Raw genomic sequence first — 24,928 nt, forward strand, 5'->3', positions numbered from 1 at the left:
ATCTTAAAACACAACTCTGGGCAGCTAACAACAGCAATTAAATCCTGATCTATAAAAACTATAAAAGACACTTTAACTTGGTGCCTTGGTCGTTCCCATGGGATGCCCCAACAACCCATCCAAAACAGTTTCACACTAGCCCAGTACCTGCATAAAAAGCCAGGTCATGATGACCATCCAGAAGACTAAAAGGAAGGAGCCTTCGAAGGGCATATGACAAGATAGGGACAGCTGTGGAAAAAGCACACATCCCTGGGCCAACTAGATGGCAAGATTTTAGAGAAGGGACCTAGAGAGGGACAACCCTGTGGCATGAATATTTAAAGTTTCACAATTTATCTCATGGCTTGGAGAAGGGAGGATGAAGCCCTACCAAGAGTTCCATGTCAGCAGAAGCTCCACACTGAAGTTCTCCTCTGCCAAAACAAATGCAAACAAGGGGCTGTTTTCAGAAATAGGTGGGTTTTGCAGAGCTCCCCTTAAAAGAGAATGTGTTTATAGAGCAGGAAAACGCCCTCCATGATTCATACAGCAATATATTTGTTGGCTGCATTTTGAAAGTTTAAAGTTTTCCAGAAATTAGCTTTATTTGAGGATTGAAGGGAACCTTTGCTTCAAATCTGAATAACCTCTCTGTTTAAATTCCGCTGCTAGCAAACCTCATAGCCCCATGAAATATTTCTTTGATGCCCTCTGCCTGTATGTTTCTCTTTTACACTTTGTTTTTAAACCAAAGGCATGCATCATCAATAAAATCTAGATTTAGGGCAGTCGATCAATGGTTGTCTATGAGATAGACTGCGTGCATTTTTCCATTGCATCTTTCCTTCCCCAATCTATTTCTGATTCTGTGTTTTAGGCAGAGATGGTTCATGAGGACATAGAAAGTGCACTTGCTGACCATAAGTTTGGAAGGAAGATACGGCCACAGACCCTCAAGTAAGTGGCTTCTGTATATGGGCAAACTCTAACAGGAGGCCCAGGAAAATGCATTTCTTGGACTACAGGGGTTGCAAGTTTCCTCTCCAAGTTTGAGTTGCTGCACCTTGAAAATGGGTGGTGGGAGCTCACTTGGAGTAGCAAAATTTTGAGGAATTTTACCCATATTTCCATGAAGATGGAGGAAAGAATTATCTCTGGCAGCAGAATTGCTCTTTCTCTCAGGAAGACATCCTGAAACCCAAATCTAATGAATGAGAATGGGTTGAGAGTCTTTCAGACAGGTTTCAGTATCAGAGAAAATAGCCTAAAACACAAGTGGAAATTCACCTCTTAATGCTATCACATTTCAGCACAATTGTTCAGAAATCATTCAACTAAATTTCATTGTTCAGGATTTTTTTCACCAGCAGCAGAATAATTGCAGGTCATTGTGAATCAGTTTCTAGGACTGGGAATTGAAAGCAGTGACTTTGTGCAAGCACCTAAATATGCCTTGCTGGAACTTAATAGGGCAGAAATGGAGCCCTGCTTAATGCATTTGTTAATGATTTTTTTTTATAAAGTTGATAGAATTAGAGATAGTGGCATACTACCTTCAATTCCCGTGGAAATAATTTGAACCTCAAAATTTGGGGATTCTTTACCAATAATATGAGTCCGTCCATATTCATCCATCTCCCTTCCAATTGACCAAAGAGCACTATCCAGCAGGAGTCCTGTCTGGAACAGTTGTTGCCCTGGGGTAACTGAATCCCCTCTTTCCCACTTCATATAAAAGGGAAATAAAAGAAATCACTACTACCTTTTCAGTGCATGATGTGTCCATTTATTCAGCTATTTTAACAAACATGTCAAAGCAGCTGCTTTGAGGAGATAACTGGCTCCACAGCTGACATCTGTTGCACATTTAACTGGGCCTTGCTTTTTTTTCTTAACCGATCGTGAAATGCTAGTATGTCAGCAACTTTATAATCAGGCATTTTATCCTCCTACTTGCAATCTTGATTACATATTAACTGCAGTGCAATGCTTGGAGACAATTATTGGGAACAAGGCAAGTATTAGAAAAGTAAACGGTATAGTAGATGAGTTGGTGAGAGAGAGAACAGTGACTGCTTTGGTTCCAGAAGACAAGATGATGCATTTCTTTTCATCGGTGAAAATGAAATCAGCCACTTGGCAAAGCCACAAGTTCAGGGTGGGGGGGAAATCATCTATGTTCTGGCTTCAAGTAAACTACCACAGAGCTAGAAATGAATTGACTCAGCTCCACAAACCAGCTGATGCTATCAGATCAGACAGAGATGTGAACCAGTTTGGTCTGGTGGTTAAGGCACCAGACTAGAAACCAGAGTCTGTGGGTTTTACTCTGACCTCAGGCCAGTCACTCTCAGCATCACCCACCCTTATTGTTGTGGGGAAAATAGAGAAGGAAGGAATATTAGGAATGTTTGCTGCCTTGAGTTATTTATAAAAATAATAAAGGTGGGATAAAAATAAATAAGTTAAATCTGGAACTGATTTTGAATTGGTACAAAACCCTTGTGTCCCATTTCTATGGAAATTTTACCTGAAAATTCTCATCAATTGGATTTATGCCTTATGATGCTCACAGGTTTGCTTTTTCCCAGCACCTGGAAGGCTTGGTCATTAAAGAAACATTCATTTATCCATATCAGTCTCTATTATCCATAGCAATAGCAATAGCACTTAGACTTATATACTGCTTTCCAGCCCTAACTATTGCCCCCAACAGTCTGGGTCCTCATTTTACCCACCTGGGAAGGATGGAAGGCTGAGTCAACCTTGAGCCTGGTGGGATTCGATCTGCCAAACTGCTGGCAGCCAGCGATCAGCAGAAGTAGCCTGCAGTACTGCACTGTAACCACTGTGCCACCACAGCTCATAGAATTGCTGTGTGCATTTCATGATCCTTTGCAAGTAGGGAAAAAAGCACAGGATGTGAAATAACTGATTAGGTTTAGAAATTGCACATAGATATTATTGAACGTATTTATTTATCAAATTTATGTAGGCTGCTCATCTCCCCCACCCCCAAAGGTAGGATGTACTACAATAAACAAAACAGGCAACAAAACCGGATAAAAATATAAAAGTCACAATAATAAATACAACATAAAAACAAAAGTATAGACATGGATAAAGGGAAGATAAAAATGCCCACCTCAGCAATGGAGCAAGTAGAACTTTAGAAATCAGAGGTGTCTGAAGAAAATGTTCAACAGGCAGTTGTGGGCCTGGTCTGAAATCTCTACTGACTTCTTGCTTGCTGAGAGAAGCAAAGTAGAATGGTATGCATACTTACTCAGCATTAAATCTAGCTGAATTTAGTAGGATTTCTACAGGGATTAACATATGCAGATCAGCTTAATCTGTACAATAGATGTAAATGAAAGGCTTTGCACTGTTAGATCACCCATAATTGAGGTTTATATGAAATGTTTTGTACTCCTCCACCCTATAATTAAATATTGCTCTTAATCCAATAAAATCCAAATTAATCAACACAGGTTTAAATTAATTTGCTCTGTGTCTGCTATTTGAGTGAATAGTACATATTTTAGCTATCAAAACCATTCCTATTTTCCTTCTACAGGGTGAACCAAGAGAAGATCAAACAGAGGCAATCCATCCTTCCCCCACCTCAAGGGCCTGCACCCATCCCTTTCCACGATGACAACAGAGGCTTCCAAAAAAACAACCGGAATCGTGTGATCCCTCTGTCCCAGCAAGGTATAGGAATCATCAGTACCCTTATCAGGCCCCAAGAACAAAAAAGGACAAGTAGAAATATTTTTCTGTAGTTTCCTTTATCATTCCTTAGCTATAGACAGAAATCTTGCCAAAATAAAGCAATTTATTTATTTATTTGCATCACTATGAGAATGGCTAGGGAGGAGCCTTCTTAACTCTTTTTCTCCCAAGGAAACTTTCCATGCTTGGCTGCCTTTTTTCCTTCTAGAATGCAGCCCCTCCCTCCTGGGAATCTAGATAACATTCCACCACATCCATGAACAGGTCAGACAGTGTACCAAGCCAAGCACCTGCACTTGAAGGCCAGTTCTGCCAGCATTTGCAGGAGCCTTTTCATTGCCACACTAACATAGTCAATGGAAAATCAAGGCCATATTGTTCTTGTCACTCATGTCCATGTCTTAAAGGCCCAAGAAAAACAAGGCATTCATGAATATTCCTATGTGATAATTAAAACACAGCACTCTCCTCAGCCTTTGAACAGCCTGAATTATGCCTAGGTGTCTTCGCTGTACTAGAGCTTCCTCCTTCAACCTCTTCAGAATCTCTTCAGTTTTGGGAGCAGTAGTCCCAGAGAATAACAGATTAAGGAAGGTGTTTTTTGTGTCAATAGAAGGGGGAGGCAGCATTCAGCTTTGTGACATTTTTGTTTTTAGTAGAATCCTTGGGCTTTACTAGAACCTCGTGCAATACTGTATATGTACAAAGATGGATAGGCCATCATAATTGATCTGATTCTTGCTGATCAGAACAGAGGTGAGGTAGGAGTCTTTGGTGCTGTTGCTGTTAAACAGTTAAGAGTTAAGAGATTCTTGCCAGACTGTTACAAATCAACCAGAAATCTACTGCTGAATCTAGAACAACCCACTCGATAAATAGTCTATTTTCCATCTCACAAACCTTGTGCACACTTCCAGCTAGTATTAGCTACTGATTAACTGATACTAGTTTTCTAACATTTCCTGGTGTTCTAGAGCAGGGGTGAGCAAACTGCGGCTCTGGAGCCGCATGTGACTCTTTCATCCCTCTGCTGCAGCTCCCTATCGTTCAAAATATGCATCACAACTGCCAATGTGTGACACCCGCCAGAACGTGATTTATTGAGCTCTTTGACTCCGGAAGACCAACCGTGGATAAATCCAAGAAAAGAAAAGTTTCAGAAGAAAACAGAGCATTTAATTCAACTACATATGCTAGTTTTGTGGCTGCTCAGGCATGGGAAAGGTTTTGTGGTTCCCTGTGTTTTCTTTTCTGTGGGAATCAGGTTCAAATGGCTCTTTGAATGTTTAAGATTGCCGACCCCTGGTCTAGGGACTCCCCCTCTCTGGTCATTAGTTCTTCCAGCAATCACAAAGTCCTAGGTTTTTTTTTCTACTCTAATCCATTGCTGCCTCCTGGGGAACTGCACAAGAACCTATTTGCCCTAGTGATTAGGAGGCAGTGGATAATGGGACTAATTACAGCAAAAGGATCCCTCACTGCATATCCTGGGGTTTTTCAAAAGATAGCAGAGATTTTTGCCATGTGAATTAGCAGCAACCCAAAGCTAAAGGAAAAAGGGTGCTGTAGCTCCATTAAGAGCACAAGCATTGCAAGAAGAAATAAGGGATATTAACCTGTCTGCTACTTTACAGCATTTTATGAAAAATGGGTGGGCATGCAGATTTCCTATTGAAGAAACCAGAAGGACCAGAACAGAGCCACTGCCTTTTTTAATTAATAGGAGCTTGATGCAACTTTATAATTGCATGATGGATAGCACACTAAGAGATAAACTTTTAGCCAATCTGGTAATAGAATGTGAGGAAAGCTTCACCTGCTGATTTTCTTCAGAGAGGCAAAATTAACAAAATTTGAGTGTTAACTGTCTGACTAGTGAACCCAAAATAAGGAAACACTCTCAGGAGCTTTGAATTGCCAAAACTAAAACTTTATTGGATACACCAGTTTGGTACTAAAGAATCAAAATCAACTCTGGTGTTCCCATGCAAATACTTGCTTAGTTAAACAATATTTTCCCTTTCTTCCCACCCCTGTCCAATTATGAGACATACTTTTTGTTATGGGAACCCTCAATTTCTTTTTCAAGCACCTGCAGTGGTGACCTTGATGGTTGCCAGGCTCTCACGATTCACGCACACATTCTCAGCATTCTATTTCCGCTTTCCCTCCCCCCCCCCCCCCCGTTCATTGGCAAGTTGAAAAGCGTTAGGTTTGAAAGAAGTAAAGTGGTTCAATCTTGACACGGAGTTTTTCTCTGAAGGGAACTTTTATTGTATATGGCAGCTTTTCCTGACGATGTCCTCAAGCATAAGGAACTATAATCCACCACCCTCAGCCATTGTGTCAGTTTGACAATGAAAATCTTGTTTAAATGAAGGTTTAAGATGCTTTAAACTTATTGGATAGAAAACAGTTTTGTTTGGACTTCTTAACAGAGCTATACTTTGATCCCGAGAACAGGAATTCTATTTTAAAATTTAATTTTGCAAAAGAGTAATAATGTCCAGTGATAAAGGGAGATGGCCTTTGTGTATGCTTTTTAAATCAAGTTATGCATTTGCATTACAGTTAGTCATCCGTGTTTATCAAAAGATGTATCCCAAAATTATGAACTTGACTATCAGCCAGCTAGTATGTTTCAAGTTGATTTAAAACATAATGTTTCTGGAGATATACTTTGTAATTATTTCATGGATGTTGCTGTGTGTCAGATGAACTTGTTAGATGAGAACATCTGTATTCCGGACTGTGCTAGACAATAGCTAGTCCCATACAGTATTTACCATATTTTTCGGAGTATAAGACACACCTTTTTTCCTCAAAAAAGAGGCTGAAAATATGGGTACGTCTTATACACAGAATACAGCATTTTTTTTTGCCTCCTGAAGCCCCGCCCCTTCACCAAAATGGCCATGCTTACCCTTATGGAGCCTCCTAGGGGCTGGGGAGGGCAGAAATGAGCAAAAATGTGCCATTTTCTGCTCCCCTCCAGCCGCCAGCAGCACTCTATAAGCCTCTATAAGGCTATGCATGCAGTTTTTTTTTTTGACAAAAAGGGCCATTTTTTGCTCACCCCCCCCCCCCAGGAGCACTCTGCAAGCCCCTCCCCCCAAGGCTATTCATGCATTTTTTGGGAGAAAAAAATCTACTGTATTTCTCTCTGTCTCTATTTCTCTCTCTCTATCCATCTACCTACCTACCTACCTACCTACCTACCTACCTTCACACACTCTCTCTCTCCCTATCTACCTACTATCTATTTGGATCAGATGATAATGGGGATGCTACAAAGGTTGTAAGTGAAATTACAAAATTATGAAAAACAGTCATAATTCACTTTTTTCAGTGCCGTTGTTTGAACAGTCACTATAAGAACTGTTGTAAATTGAGGACTAACTGTATTTTGCTTTTTGTGTTTTTGCCAGAGTATGATCGTCAAATTAGTACCTCCCAGGATTTTGAGGAGTCTCGTGCAGCTTTAGCACAGAAGATTGAAAAAGAAACGGTTAGTGATATTAAAAAAATTTTAAAGTTATATGGGAGAAAATGAGGTTTATTAAGAGGGTTTATTAACATTTATAGGCCGCCCTTTTCCCTGAGGGGACTCAGGGCGGCTTACATAAGATCAGGGGAGGGAAATACAAACAGTGACGTAGACAAACATAGAGTAAAATAATGAGCAACATTCATTCATCATTCGGGAGGGGTGCTTATCTTTGTCCCCAGGCCTGACGGGCTAGCCAGGTCTTAAGGGCTATGCGGAAGGCCTGGACGGTGGTGAGAGTACGAATCTCCACGGGGAGTTCGTTCCAAAGGGTCGGAGCTACTACCGAAAAGGCCCTCCTCCTTGTAGTTGCCAGCCGGCACTGGCTGGCAGATGGAATACGGAGGAGGCCCAATCTGTGAGATCTAATTGGTCGCAGGGAGGTAATTGGCAGAAGGCGGTCTCTCAAGTACGCAGATCCACTACCATGAAGGGCTTTATGGGTGACTAGTAGCACCTTGAAGCGCACCCGGAGATCGACAGGTAGCCAGCGCAGCTCGCGGAGGATAGGTGTTATGTGGGTGAACCGAGGTGCACCCACGATCACTCGCGCGGCCGCGTTCTGGACTAGCTGAAGTCGCCGGATGCTCTTCAAAGGGCAGCCCCATGTAGAGCACATTGCAGTATTCCAGCCTAGAGGTCACAAGGGCCCGAGTGACTGTTGTGAGAGCCTCCCGATTCAGGTAGGGTCGCAACTGGCGCACCAGGCGAACCTGGGCAAATGCCCCCCTGGTCACAGCCGTCAGGTGGTGGTCAAAGGACAGCTGTGGATCCAGGAGGACTCCCAAGTTGCGAACCCTCTCTGAGGGGTGTAGAATTTGACCCCCCAGCCTGAGTGATGGAATACTGGTCGAATTGTTGGGAGGGAAGCACAACAGCCACTCGGTCTTTTCCGGGTTGAGTACAAGCTTGTTAGCCCTCATCCAGTCCATAACGGCCTCAAGGCCTCGGTTCATCACGTCCGCCGCTTCATTGAGTTGGCACGGGGCGGACAGATACAACTGGGTATCGTCCGCATATTGATGGTATCTTATCCCGTGCCTGCGGATGATCTCTCCCAGCGGTAACCACTTGATGGTAAAATCTATTTGTTGATTGTTCGTGTGTTACCAAAAGAAATGTTTTTTTTTTGAGATGCAAATAAGAACATAGCAGGGAAAGATCCCCTTGTCCAAGTATTTCTCTCCACCTGGTCTGCAGGCAACCCATGATTTCCTAGTAGTGGTTATTTAAAACAAAATGTACCGGCTGATCACATTGAATGCTCATGATTAAAGCTGCAACGAACATTTTGATTCTTAATCAGGGAGATGCAGAGTACGTGTGTGTGAATATGGATGACTTTTGGCTGTTGGTGTTGTCTAGAGGTGGGTTCCTACCAGTTCGCACCAGTTCGGTAGAACTGGTTCGTCAAATCTACTGGACCGGTTAGAAGAGGTTTCACCAGTGGACCCGGAAAGCAGGCCACACCTACAGAAGAGGTTCCAAAATTTTTTGAAACCCACCACTGACACACACACAGACACACAGACAAACACACTCACACACACACACACACACACACACAGACTCACATGGAGAGAGAAAGAGAAAGAAAGGAAGAAATAAATAAATTAAAAAAGAAAAAATAAAGAAAAAGTGAGAGAGAGATGAAAGAAAAAAAGGAAAAAGGGACAGAGAGACAAAAGGAAGGAAAGAAAGAGAGAGAGAGAGAAAGAGAGAGAAAGAAAACACATGGCCGGCAAGCCACTCCCACAAAGGAGGCCACACCCACAGAGTAGGTTCAAAAAAATTTTGAAACCCACCACTGGTGTTGTCTTAAGTTCTTTCGTTTGTGTGTTTGTAGCAAATACTGAATAGCGCCCTCGGTGATATTGAGCTGTTCGTGGCCAAGCTTCAAAAAGCAGCAGAAGCATTCAAGCAACTGAACCAAAGGAAGAAAGGAAAGAAGAACAAGAAGAAAGGGCCAGCAGGTATCAACCACTAAATCATTGGCTGTAGGAGCAACTGGATATAAGGCTCTTTAGAGGGTGTATAGTGTTAGATTCAGGGGATTTTCTCATTTAAAATGGAAAAAGAGAGCATTAGTTTATGTCCAAAATGGGGTGATACAGATTTGGAAAAATGTACCTGAGATAAAGGGATAATGGCCTATGGGACAGCCTTCCTATTTTGACTTAGCCCACCCTGTGCAGTTTTTTCCTCAATTTCCAGAAGGACTTGAACATGTTTTTGTTCTGCTTGGGGGTGATAATGGTATAAGGGCTGCTTTTGTTTGCTTGAAAAATTAAATGACTGCCCAACTCTCTCATGGTGACTCTAGGTGACTTACAAAGATAAAACCCCAGTACAAAACCCTATAAACACTTATTCCCTTGGCGACAAAAATCAGACCAGCCACTTGAAGTGCTCCAAATCACTCCGGGGTCCCCAAGCATGTTGATAGAATGTATCTGCAGGGCCTTGCAAAAAAATATCAAAATTGAGGCCAAATTTATCTCTGCAGGGATAATGTTCCACAAGGAGGGAGCCACCACTGAGAAGGCTCTTCTTCTTGGCTAGATGCACCTCCTTAAGTGAGAGGACCCATAACAGATGTCAATACTAGAGTAGATGTCATTTTATTGGCTTTGCGGCTTTGTTATTCTTTGTAATTTTTTCTTGTGAAGCTGGACAATGAATTATTTTACAAATAAGCAAATTGGTACCCAGTCCAGGGGTTAGAAGCACCCAGCCAACCCTCAAGTAATTCTCTTTTGCCTTGGTGACCCTTGCAACTTTTTATCAAAATCAACACAAATATGAGTTTTTTTTCTGAGAATTTCAGCTGAATGAAAAATGAGATTTTGTGTTCGTTTTGTATGTCATTACATGGAAATCATGAAAGTGAAAGAAGCAACAAATATCAGTGTCAATGACTATATTTCAAGAGCCACATTTGTTTTTTTTAATGGTGACCCCACTGCACCATATGATGTAGTTTATAATTATTAAGCCAGTTCAATTAAGTGATGCCTACTTTCATATATAGTGCATTCAGAAAGTATTCAGACCCACATCTCTTTTGTGGGTTTTGTTATGCTGCAGCCTGATTTTACAGTTGTTGAAATTCATTTTTCCCTCATTACACTCAGTATCCCATAATGACAAAGTGAAAACAGAAATTTAAAAATGTCTGTAAATTTATTAAAGAGAAAAACTGAAATATTACATTGGTATAACTATTCAGACCCTTTGCAACAACATGTGAAATTTAACTTTGGTCCCCCCACCCCCATTTCTCTTGACCATTTCTGACATGTTTCTACACCTGGATTGGAGTTGACCTATGGTAAATTAAATTGATTTGACATGATTTGAGAGGCACACACCTCTCTATAGAAGGCCTCACAGCTGACAAGGCATACTGTACAGAGCAAAAGCCATGAGGACAAAGGCAGAGCTCAGAGACAGGATTATTGCAAGACACAGATCTGGGAAAGGCTATAATAAAATTTATGCTTCACTGAAGCAACACCGACAGAGCTCAGTGACCTCCATAATTCTCAAATGGAAGAAATTTGGCACAACCAGCACTCTTCCAGAGCTGGTGACACGGTCAAACTGAGCAATCAGGGGAGAAGGACCTTAGTAAGAGAGGTGATCAAGAACCCGAAGGTCACTCTGACTGACCTCCAGAGATCCTGTGTGGAGATGGGACAGAATTCCAAAAGGATAACCATCACTACAGCCCTCCACTGATCTGGACTTTATGGCAGAAAGCCTCTCCTCAGTGCAAAACACATGAAAGCCTGCTTGGAGTTTACAAAAAAGCACCCGAAGAACTCTCAGACTGTGATGAACAATTATCTGCTCTGAAAAAAACCAAGATTGAATTGTTGTCCAGGCCTTGTTGTGTCTGGAGGAATCCAAGCACTGCTAATCACCTGCCCAATATCAACCCAACAGTGAAGCATGGTAGTGGCAGCATCATGACGTGGGTGTGTTTTTCAGCAGCATGGACTGAGAGACTGGTCAAGGTTGAAGGAAAGCTGAATGGAGCAAAGTACAGAGATATCCTCAATAAAAGTGCTCAGGAACTCAGACTAGGTTGAAAGTTCACTTTCCAACATGACAACAATCCTAAGCACACAGCCTAGCCCTAGATAACACAGGAGTGCCTTAGGGACAACTCTGTGAATGTTCTAGAGTGCCACAGCCAGAGCCCTGACTTGAACCCTATTGGAGGAACCTGAAAATAGCTGTCCACCGATGGTTGCCATCCAACCTGGCTGAGCTTCAGAGAATTTGCAAGGAAGAATGGCAGAAAATCCTCCCCATTCAGGTCTGCAAAGTTTGTCATGTCATATCCAAAAAGACTCAAGGCTGTAATTGCTGCCAAAGGTGCTTTAGCACAGTACTAAGTGAGTACTTAGATCTGAATACTTATACCAATGTGATATTTTTTTTTTTTCCTTTTTAATAAATCTATAGACATTTCTAAAATTCTGTTTTCATTTTGTCATTATGGGGTACTGAGTGGAAATTAATGAGGAAAAAAGGAATGTCAACAACTGTAGCATCAGGCTGCAGCATAACAAAACTGGCAAAAGTGAAGTGGCTCTGAATATTTTCTGAATGCAGTGTACACCCTATCCCATCAGGCTTGAAGGATCCAGTTCAAATTCTGACTTTCAGGCCAGTTCTGAATCCCACTCACCTCTTTCTTGCTCCGTTTCTCTCTCATTTTTTCTACCATTGTGACTTGGGTCCAAGTTCAATGATTCATTTCTTCCTGTAGAGTAAACAGTGATGCTCTTTTAATTAGGAAACAATAACCAAAGCACATAAAGATGTAATAAAAGACATTGTTAAAGACCTCCAATGTATCCAATGAGAAAAACCCATCTCTCAAGGGATTGGGTCAATATTTAGTTTTGCCTATAAGGCCTTTGGAAACCAAGCAGCTCCCAAATCCACATAGCTCTGTTTCTGATCAGCCTAGAACAAGAGTTGGCAACCTTAAACACTCAAAGAGCCACAAAGGTCCTAAACAGAAAGGCCCCCCCCATTCAATTATGGAGCTGAGCAGAAGTCCAGTTCTCCCACCATAGAGTCTCCTCCTAGTGTGGCATCCTTTTTCCTCTGCTGACCAGAAATCCGGTTCCCCCAGCATAGAGTCTCCTAGTGCAGCATCCTTTTTCCTCTACCTGTCCTAACCAAAAGCCCTATCAACAGAGAGCCGTAGCAAAGGAATGAAAGAGCCACATGCAGCTCCAGAGCCACAGGCCTAGAACATAAAGGAAAAATATACCTGTATTTTGACCACCAGTGTTTCGAGAGATAGCTTTTAACTATACTTGATAGGGTTAGGTGACTGTTTCTTTGTAGACTGTTTCAGCCTTTTCTCATATGGAGACTCTAAATATATAGAACTACATATCCTGCCATTAACAGATAGCAGAGCTACTGGCCATCTTCATTGGGTTGTGCTGGCTGTGGAATGATAGAAGTTACAACTCATTAAACTGAAGGGCATCCAGTTGGGTGAGATTGGTATTTCAAACACTAAGTGCCCTCAAGGAATGTAAATTATTATGGTCAGCATGTCACATTAATGCAGTGTTTCTCAACCTTGGCAACTTGAAGATGTCCGGACTTCAACTCCCAGAATTCCCCAGCCAGCATTCTCTGGCTGGGGAATTCTGGAAGTTGAAGTCCAGGCATCTTCAAGTTGCCAAGGTTGAGAAACACTGCGATTAATGTTTCTTTATGCATGGTAGTATCTTTAAAAAAAAAAATGTGTTTATTTTTTGGTCCAAAGAGGGAGTTCTGACTCTGCGTGCAAAACCTCCACATGAAACCGAGTTTCTTGACTGCTTTCAGAAAATCAAGCTGGCACTAAATCTCCTGGTAAGAAGCAAAGGGTGTTGGATATAATTTCCTCTTGTCTCAACTAGATAGATAATGGCATAGTTGCTTGTTTCATGCTGTTATTGGAAATCAACCGAATATTATGTTTGTATAATCAAAGAGTGGAGAAAGTAGTAAGCAACTTTCCAAAGTTGCAGAGAATAGGAGAAGGTGATGTGCTGCAGCTGACGCTTTAAAAAGTCTCAAACGCGAGCATTAGATTTTGTGTCATCTAATCCATTTCATAAGATGCATTGAGAATTACCCTCCGAGAGACACTATATGTACACTTACTACTGGAAAATGGGAGCTGGAGGCTGTGACAAGCAGTGAAAGGCAGTATTAAGGAAGATCCCAAAAAAATATCCATTCACAAAATATCAGCATATAGGACAAATACTCTTTTCCACTGGTAGATTAACTTGCATACATATTACATATCATATCATATAATGAAGTCATATAATGAATGGTTATCCTCAAACTGGTTATTCTCAGCATGTCCCTACCCCAGCCTTGTCAAACCCTGAGCTCTTAGATGTGTTAGATTACAATTCACATCATCCCCAGCCAAGTGTTTACTATTGACAATGAGAATTCTATTTATTTGTTAGAAAACTGTTCTGCATGTTTATTGTAAAAATCAAACCAAAGCAGGGAGGACAAAATACTTAACTATCCTGTTTAGTATTTGACTGTCATACAGAAGAAAAAATGTATCGATCCTTTCTAAGAATTTTCTGACAGTATGATGTTGTTGAAAGAAAAAAACAGAATAGGTTTGCCCTCCGCAACATTTCACTAAAAATGTACTTAGGTGGAAACTGTACAAAACTGAATGTGTGCAGTGTGCAAGATCATTACCCTTTTGGCGAATGTTGCACTATTGGCAAATCGCACAGTTAATATGTTAGTTCACTACCTGCACAAATTTTAAAGCAACCTTACCAAGTGTGTCATATAAGAGGTAGTGTGATATGGTGGTTCAGACATTGGTACATAACTTGTTAAGGCAGGTTCAAATTTATCTTCAGTTCTAGAAATTCTTTCTTCCTTAGCAAGCCCTGCCTGATTAGGATGCTATGTGGGAAAAGAAGATGGGTGGAGGAGTGCCTTGTAAAGTGTCTTGCACTCTTGGGGGAAATAATCCCAAGAAGATGGGTAGATAGACAAATGGATGAATGGATACAACATTTGATTTTTACTATGTTGTGTTATTTGTTTATTTATTAATCAAACATATAGGAAGTCCTCGGCTTAAACCACAATTAAGTTCAACATTTCTGTGGCTAAACAAGGCAGTTGTTAAATGAGTTTTGTCCTATTTCACAACCCTTCTTGCCCTTTCTTGTTAAGTGAATCACTACAGTTGTTAAGTTAGTAACAGAGTTGTTAAGTCAATCTGGCTTCCCCATTGACTTTACTTATCAGTGGGTGATCACATGACCCTGGGACACTTCAACCTTCATAAATATTGTTGCTAATTGCCAAGCATCTGAATTTTGATCACAGGACCATGTGGATGCTGCAATGGTTGTAAGTGTGAAAAATGGTCATGTCACTTTTTTCAGTGTTGTTGTAACTTCTAACTGTCATTTGACAAATGGTTGTAAGTTGAAAACTACTTGTATATGGCCACTCATCTCACAAATGGGAGAAGTATCAAGGCTACACAAGCAGTTGCCAGACTGCTTCTATCTATCTATTGAGTCTTGTGAAAATAGCAACAAGGTAGCACATTCTTTCCAGTATAATGAATAGATCTGTCAGTCTCCCATATCAATATCAACAAACAAAGCAACTCATAGGGTTTCCTTTGCAGTTTAGCTCTTTCAGGTGCTACATTGCAGAAGATTCAAGCTTTGGCTACCCAGTGGACTGCAATCAACGCAGTTGCAGTAAAGCAAATCTATTATACAATTTAAACAAGCTTTTGCTAATTAGACAATGTTTGACTAACAATACAACTGTCTGTTCTTTAGAAACTTCAAAAGAACTCTTCTAGATTAAGTGGGATCAAGTTAATCTTAGTAATTCCTGCAATAGTTGATCTAATGCCAAGAAGAGGCCAACTGCCCACTTGATCATGGGAATAAGTTAGAGTCATAATACAATACCTAATTTGATTTGTGCAAGAACCTGAATATATGATTTATGTTATTTTAGAAAAAAATAATTTACACCATCTGGGTTGAAATATAGTGGATATCTTCTTGGGCATTTCTTGGAGTTGCTAAATGTTTTTTCTGTTTGCATTTTATTTTTGAACAATTTTATAACATAGTTAAATATAAAATAGATTTAGATTTAACTTGTTTTTCTTCTCTTCTCAGGTCAAACTGAAAAAGCATATTCAGGATCCAAGTGCTACAGAATTAGTCCATTTCCTGTTTGGACCACTGGAAATGGTATAAATTACCTTCTTCCTTATTCAATAAATTTTAATCCAGCATTCCTCAGCTAATGGCATCCAAATATTTTGACTTCTGATTACCTGAATTCTAACCGTTGCATGTAATTTTTGGGAGTAGGTTTAAGAAGGGTAACTAAACCAGCAATAGGCATGTTTTTGGCACATATTACATTTTTCTAGCCTGTTTAAAGATTCATCTGCTCCAGATTAGGGATTGATTTACAATATTCCAAAATAGTACCTAAGAGGTTGAAAGGCTCATGACAAGTTGAGAGGATTTACTTCAGTTTTCCCATAATATCTGAGAACGGAAATAGCAAGGCTATCATATCTAATGAGTCAACTTGTGTATTTATTTCTCTGGAGATGCACATGACTATTTTGGGCACCACCAAAAAAGCAGAGAAAACAGAATTCTCTTTCTTAAAAGAAAAATAAATCTGTGGTAGTTAGAGAGATTTTTACAGTTTCTAAAAGATAGCTGTATTAGTCTTTTCCAGCAAAAGTAGGACTCTTACAATGCAATACAAGACTCTTACAAGAGTTAGGATGGCCCAGTGGTCAAAATGCATTATTGCAGGCTAACTCTGCTCACTGCCAGCAGTTCGATCTTGACTGGCTCAAGGTTGATTCAGCCTTACAACCTTCTGAGATTGATAAAATGAAGACCCCAACTGTTGGGAGCAATATGCTGACTCTGTAAACCGCTTAGAGAGGGCTGGTAAGCACTGTGAAGCGGTTATATAAGTCTTAAGTTCTACCGTATTTTTTGGAGTATAAGACACACCTTTTTCCCTCAGAAAAGAGGGTGAAAATCTGGGGGCGTCATATACACTGAATACAGCATTTTTGGCCTACTGAAACCCCGCCCCCTTTGCAAAATGGACATGCAGAGTGTTTGGGAGGCTTGCATTGTATTCCTGAGGCTGGGGAGGGCAAAAAAGAGCAATAAATGGGTCATTTTGCCCCCCCCCCAGCCCCCAGGAGCACTCTAAGGGCCTCCCAAAGCTCTACATGCCCTTTTTTTTAACCTCTTCAAAATCATGGTGCATCTTTTACTCCGGTGCGTCTTATAATCCAAAAAATACGGTAAGCCTAAAAGCTATTGCTATCTGAAAGCATAACATGCATTGTTGCAAAACTTTTGGGGGTCACAATCCAGTCATAGCCATTCATTACTAACTGCAATGATGGAAAAAAATAACAGGACATGGTTGTCAAGCCCTGTAATAGTAAGGTAGTCTGTGGTAAATGCAAAATCTTGATAACTATACTGTACATGGAATTTCCCAGTCTCCTTTATAGTTAGTTCTTTTACTGTAGACTCCCTTTGAATGGCTCGGATTTCTCTCCACCTAAGCTTAAGCTGCCATTTATGGGATAAGCTATCAACTGACTCCCCCTCTATCTCTTTATGCACCCTTTCCATAATAGAACCATGTGACAATACAATCCCTTCTTTAATTATGCTCCAAGTATATAAGCAAAAGGGTTTGAGTTTTGATGGCAGAATACACCTTTGGATACTTGCTCCCCACTGTTCTTCTTTGCAGACACACTTGAACCCACTTCATCAAGCCCTTCTACAAGAATAATAGCATTTAACGTTCTTTGTAGTTAATTTTTTCAAACATTGATAAGCCTAACATTAGTCATTCCATAATTGAAACTTTTGATCTTGGGCTCTTGGCTGGTACAGAGGTGTACAGAAAATTAAACGACTATACTTGAGAATGATAAAATTGAATAAAATTGGAAGTGCACCTGAAATGTGTTATTATAGATTGACTTACAGTTTTACTTAAAAACTGCATCTCCCTCAACTGAATCTCTACCATTGCCGTCAATAGCAACATTCTTAACACAACACATTCTCTGGAGGAGCTAGATGGCACCAACCCATTCACTTGTGTAGCCTAGTGCATTTTGCACTCAGTTGTGTCTGTACTACAAATATGGACTTTAGGAAAGTAAATATGCTGTGAACATTACAGTACATGAAGTACATTAATTCCTATTTATCACCCAAGTAGTATTTAAAACAATACCTTGGCATGCACCAACCTGGAAAATTTGATTTCATGGCTAAGCTTTGATTTCCAGATATTTTCCTAATCCAGAAGTTTACGTACATGTCAATTTACAACCATTTATTTCATGACTGTTCAAAGTTACGCCACTGAAAAAAGTGACTTATGACCATTTTACTGGCATTTATTTATGACAGTTGCAGTTTCTCAAAGTTACGTGATCCTCTTTTGCGACTTTCTGACAAGCCAAGTCAATGGGGGATCCGGGTTACTAATTTAACAACTGCAGTGATTCATTTAAGAGCTGTGGTCATCAAATGGGGCAAAATTCACTTGACAATTGTCTCACATAACACTGGAAATGTTGGGCTCAATTGTGGTCATAAGTCAAGAACCACCTTAAAAAGCCTATAGATTGATACTGTACTTCCAAACGCTTTAGCCATAAAAGATTGTTGGAAATTCTCATTTGTGATTTCTTGTTTGTAATTCAGATTGTTAACACCTGTGGAGGCCCTGAATTTGCAAGGACTGTCATCAGTCCACTTCTTGCAAAGGATACTACAGATTTCCTGAAAGGGCATCTTACACCAAAGGAAATGGCGTTATGGGAGTCCTTAGGAGAGACTTGGACAAAGTCAAGGTATGTAAATAAAGCAAAGCAGAAAAGGAACTCAAAAAAGGATTCTTCCAGACTAATTTTATGATCGAAAAAAATAAAAGCAACAGCAAATATAAACTATTAAAAATACAAACAGTAAAATGCAAAAAGAAACAAAAGTGTGGGGGGGAAAAACAAAGATTAACTTTGCCCTTCATCCCAGTAACTAAAGGCAATTTTAATAGTTTATCACCATCTCTAAATACATACTTTCTCTTCACTCCATTTGTCAATAGTTCTTTGTTAACAAAAGTAAAGGAAACCAGATACAACTATTTTTCTCTTTTAGCTCTGATTGAATAAGCTAATTTTGAAAAACTTCCCGGAATTTTTAAGAATCTCATTTTTAGGCCCTTCAAAAAGTCCCAGAGCTAGTTTTTTATTCATGCTGGGGCCACAATTCTTTCAGAACTTTAACAGATTTCTTTTGTATATCCAATAAATAACAGCCATCCTTTTGTTTGATCCTGCCAATAGAATCTTACAAGACCTTAATAGTGTTCTTTTGTAGATGTAGTAAGAAAAAATTATCAAAGTCCATTTCTTGGTTCAAAAGTTTTATATCTCCTTTAGGGAATATTTGTCAGTTTTCTTTATCAATTCCATTTGTATGCCATATCTTTCTCTATATCCTTCTTGTTTTTTTATCACAACTAACATCGGTCCCCCTTCAAAATAATTTCAAAATTATCTGTTGCAACCTGTTCTTATTCTCTACCATCATTACAACATGCTGTGTCCATCTTATCAAGTTTACCTATTTTATCAAAGTTTGACAGAGAAATATTCCAATATTCAAAATATTCTGTGGACCCTTAATCCATTGTTAACTTTCTAAAATCTATTCTAAATACCCTTTTAATGCCTAATTGAAAATTGTTTACATATTTATTTTTATTTATCTAATTTATATGGCCACCAATCTCACAAGCAACTTTGGGTTGCATACAACAAAACTAAAATTAAATTTATATTATCTTCCACTAAAGAGAAAGGGAGTCATCCGATGAATACAACTAAATCTTGCTGAGCCAAAGGGTCTTAATCATTCCAGTACAGTAATATATATATATGCATACAAAAAGTGATTAGGAAACGAGGCTCACTTAAGCTTAAGGTCCACAGAAAGTTCCGTTATGAGGGTGACTTTGATGGAATCCTGACTCGTAGGTCTTGAACTCATAAACTGACTGCAAAACAATAGTTTCCATGGTCTACTCACAAGCAGTGGTTGTCTAGAATCATATGGATAATCCCAACAATCTCTCCTTCCTCCAAAACTTTTGCCACCTGCATCCAGCCATGATTCTCCGTGCAAATATGGTCCTGTTACTAGTAGGACATCAGATTGCCATGGTGCTCACACGAAGTCTCATGTCTTCCTTGGCTGAAGTTGGTAAAAGGCAAAATTCCCTAAAATGCTATCTGAACAGAAATAATGTAGACTGAAGGCAAGAATTTCCCCAATTTAAAAAGTGAGACCCTAAGCAATGAAGCACACATTAACATTTCTTCCTCACTAGTGCTTCTCTTCATGAGTTTAAGACAATAAAGACCCCAAAAGCACTTGTGGACCACTTGTGGCCAGGAAGTGGGATGGTTATCCATGTTGTGAGCAAAGGTTGTTTTGTCTCTAGCTTTGTCATTGATGGCATTTATATGTGAGCAAAGCAATCAGAATGCCGGGGTTCCAAAAAGATGCTCAGCTTTGAGAACAAGTAATCTGAAATGGGAAAAGGCTGTATATGTTCTTGCTCCCTAGAAAATAAACTTATTTTTAATATGTGTTCCAAGAGCTGAATGGCCAAGAGATGCCAACATCCCGAGATATGTTCCAAAATTCCACAACGGATGGGAGCCACCCCTGGAAATCTTTCGTGGGGTTCCATGGGAAATCGATATTGGCCATTTGCAAGAAGAGGTACTTTGTGGATCCCCTTCCCGTTTTCCTTCCTTCCTTCTTTCCTCCCTCCCTTCCTCCCTTCCATGTAGCTTTTTATTCAAATTGTGAGCCAAATATACTAGTATTGTTAAAGTAGATAACAAATCTATGAATTGTTCATTTAAAAAAAAATTAGGTAGGTGAATTGAGTCGAGGCATGTTGAACATTTTTGATACTTAGCTAATTTGCAGCAATCTAGCTAAGAACCCCCTAGTCTCACCCGTGTGATTTATTTGCACTGTTCCAGAATCAAACTGCAGCCTTGTGTTCTCATGTCCTTGTTGTGTATAGCAACTGAGCTGGTTTGTTTGTCACTCGCTAAACATACCAGAAAAAAAAACACCTCTTTTTGTTTCCAGCAGTGAAATTCTCGAAACTTTATGAGTCTTGTTCCTGCTGGTGGAAATCCTGCCTCATTTCACCTCTCAATGGCTAAGCTTCGGCTAACATAGCATTCTATTTTCCCACCCATAAAAGGGAAAGATAACTATTCTTCTTTATAATAACCACTTATATATTTCTATATGTGACCAAATGCAAGTTACCTTGCTCATCATACCACTTTAAAAGGAAGTGTTGATTTGCATTGTTTTCATTCTGCAGACCTATGCAATAGTTCCAAGAACATAGCAGCCCAAGCAAGATACCAAGATGAAATTAACAAGAACTCTTTCAGTCCTCTCCCCTGTGAACTAACTGGGATGTAAAATCAATCTGCTTGGAGATATCTGACTGACAGATCTTTGACATAGTTGGGGGGAGGGGGAGATACTGATTTTTTAAATGTGTGGAATGGGGGAGGGGATGAGATTTTAGTTACTCCAAAACTACTATCTTCCTCCTTCATTTTGTCTCTATCCATAGGTAGTTCTTAGAACCTATCTCTTCCTCTCCCTTTTTAAATCAATACTGAAGCCTAAATCCATGGTTAGAAACTTCAGAGGGTCCAGCTAGTTGCAAACATGTAACTGGATTTCATACCACTTCATGAGATTATTCATACAATAGGAATAATAGTTTGGCAGCCAGGCAGGTTTTCCCTCTTACAAATACTCATATACTTGTGTATGATCTCCTGGAAACAGATATTAGTGAAAGTATCACTTTTCATATTTATAGAGATTCTCAGTCATCCAGGTTGTGGTTGCCCCAAAGGTGCTTTTTCAGGAGGCAACTAGACTTTCTTCTTTTTTTATTTTGCTTCTCATCCAAGAAGCTTCTTCAGCTCTAACAGGATAATATGAATCCCTCCATTCCTTCAGTCGGAGCTGAAGAAGCTTCTTGGATGAGAAGCGAAACATCTTCAAAGAAAAAACAAGAAAGTCCAGTTGCCTTCTGAAAAAGCTAGATCAGCAGGTCAGCGGTTCAAATCTCACCGGCTCAGGGTTGACTCAGCCTTCCATCCTTCCGAGGTGGGTAAAATGAGGACCCAGATTGTTGGGGGCAATATGCTGACTCTCTGTAAACCGCTTAGAGAGGCCTGAAAGGCCTATGAAGCGGTATATAAGTCTACTGCTATTGCTTTCATATTATGATTTTGATTGATAAAAATGCGGAACATTCTTTGGATGTGCGCAAAATTAATAATATTCTGGTCTCTTCCTCTTCCTCCTCTCCTTGGAAGCTGTCATCATCCAATGGGTGTTCCAATCGCCACTTGAAGCCAATCCAGACTTCAGACCAAAAGCAAGGGGCGCATGCCATTGCTCAGCATGTTACTCAACATGTAAATAGGTATTTTCCTTTCATTGTTTCATTTCTGGGATGAAAAAATGTGAGCAGCTGATATATCATTCTGGTGGTTCTGTCTTTTTAGAAATAACACAATTTTAGCTTGAGAGACCAAGATGGGAGCTGCATTCTTGCAATTGGATGATGCCAGGGCAAAAACTACTGTACACACAACTTAATATTTGATATAAATGAATTTAATGTGATTACCATACTCTTTGGGTATTGAATGTTTTTCTCTTTCTGCCATGTTAAATCATTCAATGGTAATCATGTTGGGACTCTATGAAGTCTGTGGCTAACATTTTGAATGATTGCAGCCATCCTGGGACCTCAGATTGTACACCCCAGCTTTAGTGAGCATATTGTGGGGCTTAACTATGTAATTGTGAAAGGATGAAACAATTGCCCTCAATTGTTTTTTTTCCCCTTTATCTTTTTAACTAAAGACATGAAAGAAAACAAAAAGGATTACAGACTTTTAGAAACTAGCAAAGAAACCAGAAAAAATAACAAAAATAGAAAGAGAAATGAGGAAGGAAAGAAAGAAGGAAGGAAGGAAGGAAGGAAGGAAAGAAAGAAAGAAAGAAAGAAAGAAAGAAACCCAATATATGTGCGATCTTAAAAATCTTAAATAGGCTTAAATATCCATGATTAGCACTATATCTAAAATGACATTTCTACGGATGAAGAAAATATTAAGAATAATCTTGTTGGTATAAATGAATATATGATGACCGATGTCCTTCACAGTAGGGTTCACGAGTGATTCAGAGTAATTCAGAGTATTTTTGAACAGATTTCAATGCCACTTATCCAATGAAAGCATTCTCCTAGTCTCCATCATTCTTTCCAGTGATTCATTCTGTTTACATCACCTTAAATATCATTCTCCTTTTCCTGTTTGGGCATCTCTTGTTGGGAGCCACTTCTGGAAAATATTACCTTTTCTCCTGGTAAGATGATGTTCCTTGCCTTGGTTTCAAACGTCAATCCATGAAAGCTAATATTTTCTCTTTTATCTATTTCAGTGTAATACAAACAGGAAAACAGAATCCAGCTGCTATCTTCTAATTGTTAACTCTGTTATTTCATACATTTGTATGCTGCCAAATTTCATTCCAACTTTTGGGAGAATTGGGGTTGCAGTTATGATGTTAGAGATCTGGCTTGCTTCCCTTAAGAAAAGTATTTTGTAATATGAAGTAAAACTACCTTGTTTCCATGAAAATAAGACAGGGTCTTATTTTCTTTTCTAATCTAATTTCTTTTGAAACTCCCCCCCCCCAAAATAAGTCTTATTTTCAGGGAGGTCTTATTATTTTTGAGGTGCAGGAGGCAGCAAGCATGGTCACCTCATGGCTGCTGCTGTATTGCAATATTGGGAGGGGGTTATTTTGGGGGGGGCTTATTTGAGCGCATGCGCTCAAAAGCCCAATTGGGCTTATTATCTGGGGAGGACTTATTTTGGGGGAAACAGGGTATGTTCTGAAGAGTAATTGTTTTAATTACTTTTACAGGCAGACCTTATTATTACTTTATTTCGTTGATATAATGTATAGTTTAATTTTTTTAAGGAATTGTAGCACATGAGCTAAAGAAAGCTGGAAAAATGTACTATTGTATCATTTAACTTCAATATAGTGTTTTAAATTAGGCCATGAGTTATTTTGACCAGTAATGAAGGCCTGTGATAATGCCATTATATCTTTCTTGCAAAAAATATCAGAAGGTATTAGCATCATCTTCAACTAGCCAATTTTGTTAAAATTTGAATTAAATTCTGACTAGAGATTTGAGAATGAGGTGGCTGGATGGAGTAATCAAAGCAATAGGCGTGAGCTTAAATGTACTCCCGGGGTTGGTAGAGGATAGGAAGGCCTGGAGGAATATTGTCCATGGATCGCTATGGGTCAGACACAACTTTGCAACTAATAACAACAGAGATTTGTTAATTAACAAACATGCTAATTAACATATTTTTTTTGCCATAATAGACTACCCTGGTTCTCACCATACATTATCTTTCTTGCAGGAATTTTGAGGCACAGGGTATGGCTCAGTCAAAGAGATATGCCAAAATTCTTTATGATTTCACCGCTCGAAATGCAACTGAACTGTCAGTGCTGAAAGATGAAATTCTTGAGGTAAAAGAATGAATCCAAGATCCTTCCAAATAATTGGAAAAGGGAAGTGGGTGGCGGGCATGATCACATAAGCGTTGAATGGATCCTTCAATCTTCCACACACAATATTCCATATGAGATTTTTTTTTAGGTAGGAGAGAGAAGGAAAGCTGCACTTTAATACTCTGCAGCACTAACCTTCTCCCAGGGAGAAGGCACCTATGGGAGGGTCTATGACAATTCTCCATAGCCAACTTGTCATGGCCAACTCACTGGGACAAGAGTTACACTAATATCAAACAAATAGTGGAATAGAATCATTAAAGAAAGGATGCAAAAGGAAGGACAGAATGAAATGTGAATGGCAAAAATTAAAATCTTTTTTATTTTTTTGAAATAATTAAATAGAATTGTAAAATTGTCCTACCCCGAGTTGTCCTGAAGTGGGTTGACCCATTCTACTATTAAGATTTTGAGTTCACTGCTCATTCTTAAAGCTGAATGGGCAGGAGGCACTGGACATTAGGAAAAGATGATTAAAAAGCAGATAGGATGGAAATTCACTTATTTACTAGTAAAGTTTTTTTGTAAATTATTTGAAAGTGATAATATATTCTCAGGGAAAAAAACACATTCCAGTATATTTATAGAATAGAAATAACTATGTCAGAGGTGGGTTAGCAATAGCAGTTAGACTTATATACCGCTTCATAGGGCTTTTAGTCCTCTCTAAACGGTTTACAGATTCAGCATATTGCCCCCACAGTCTGGGTCCTCATTTCACCCACCTCAGAAGAATGGAAGGCTGAGTCAACCTTGAGCCAGTGAGATTTGAACCACTGAACTGCAGATAGCAGTCAGCTGAAGT

General features: G+C 39.5%; 1 protein-coding gene across 1 annotated transcript in view; it reads left to right on the top strand.

The window, feature by feature from the left end:
- EPS8L2 (EPS8 like 2) overlaps nt 1–24,928 on the top strand; it is a 108,976-nt gene that overhangs the window by 70,916 nt on the left and 13,132 nt on the right. The window contains exons 7-16 of the mRNA XM_032221370.1: nt 860–939; nt 3,560–3,696; nt 7,146–7,225; nt 9,111–9,237; nt 13,068–13,156; nt 15,490–15,564; nt 18,094–18,242; nt 20,055–20,181; nt 21,828–21,937; nt 23,970–24,081. Of these exons, the coding sequence (XP_032077261.1) occupies nt 860–939; nt 3,560–3,696; nt 7,146–7,225; nt 9,111–9,237; nt 13,068–13,156; nt 15,490–15,564; nt 18,094–18,242; nt 20,055–20,181; nt 21,828–21,937; nt 23,970–24,081 (1,086 nt within the window). The remainder of the gene's footprint in view (nt 1–859; nt 940–3,559; nt 3,697–7,145; nt 7,226–9,110; nt 9,238–13,067; nt 13,157–15,489; nt 15,565–18,093; nt 18,243–20,054; nt 20,182–21,827; nt 21,938–23,969; nt 24,082–24,928) is intronic.

The sequence above is a fragment of the Thamnophis elegans genome, chromosome 1 (assembly GCF_009769535.1).
Source record: "Thamnophis elegans isolate rThaEle1 chromosome 1, rThaEle1.pri, whole genome shotgun sequence".
NCBI classification, from domain to species: Eukaryota; Metazoa; Chordata; class Lepidosauria; order Squamata; family Colubridae; genus Thamnophis; species Thamnophis elegans.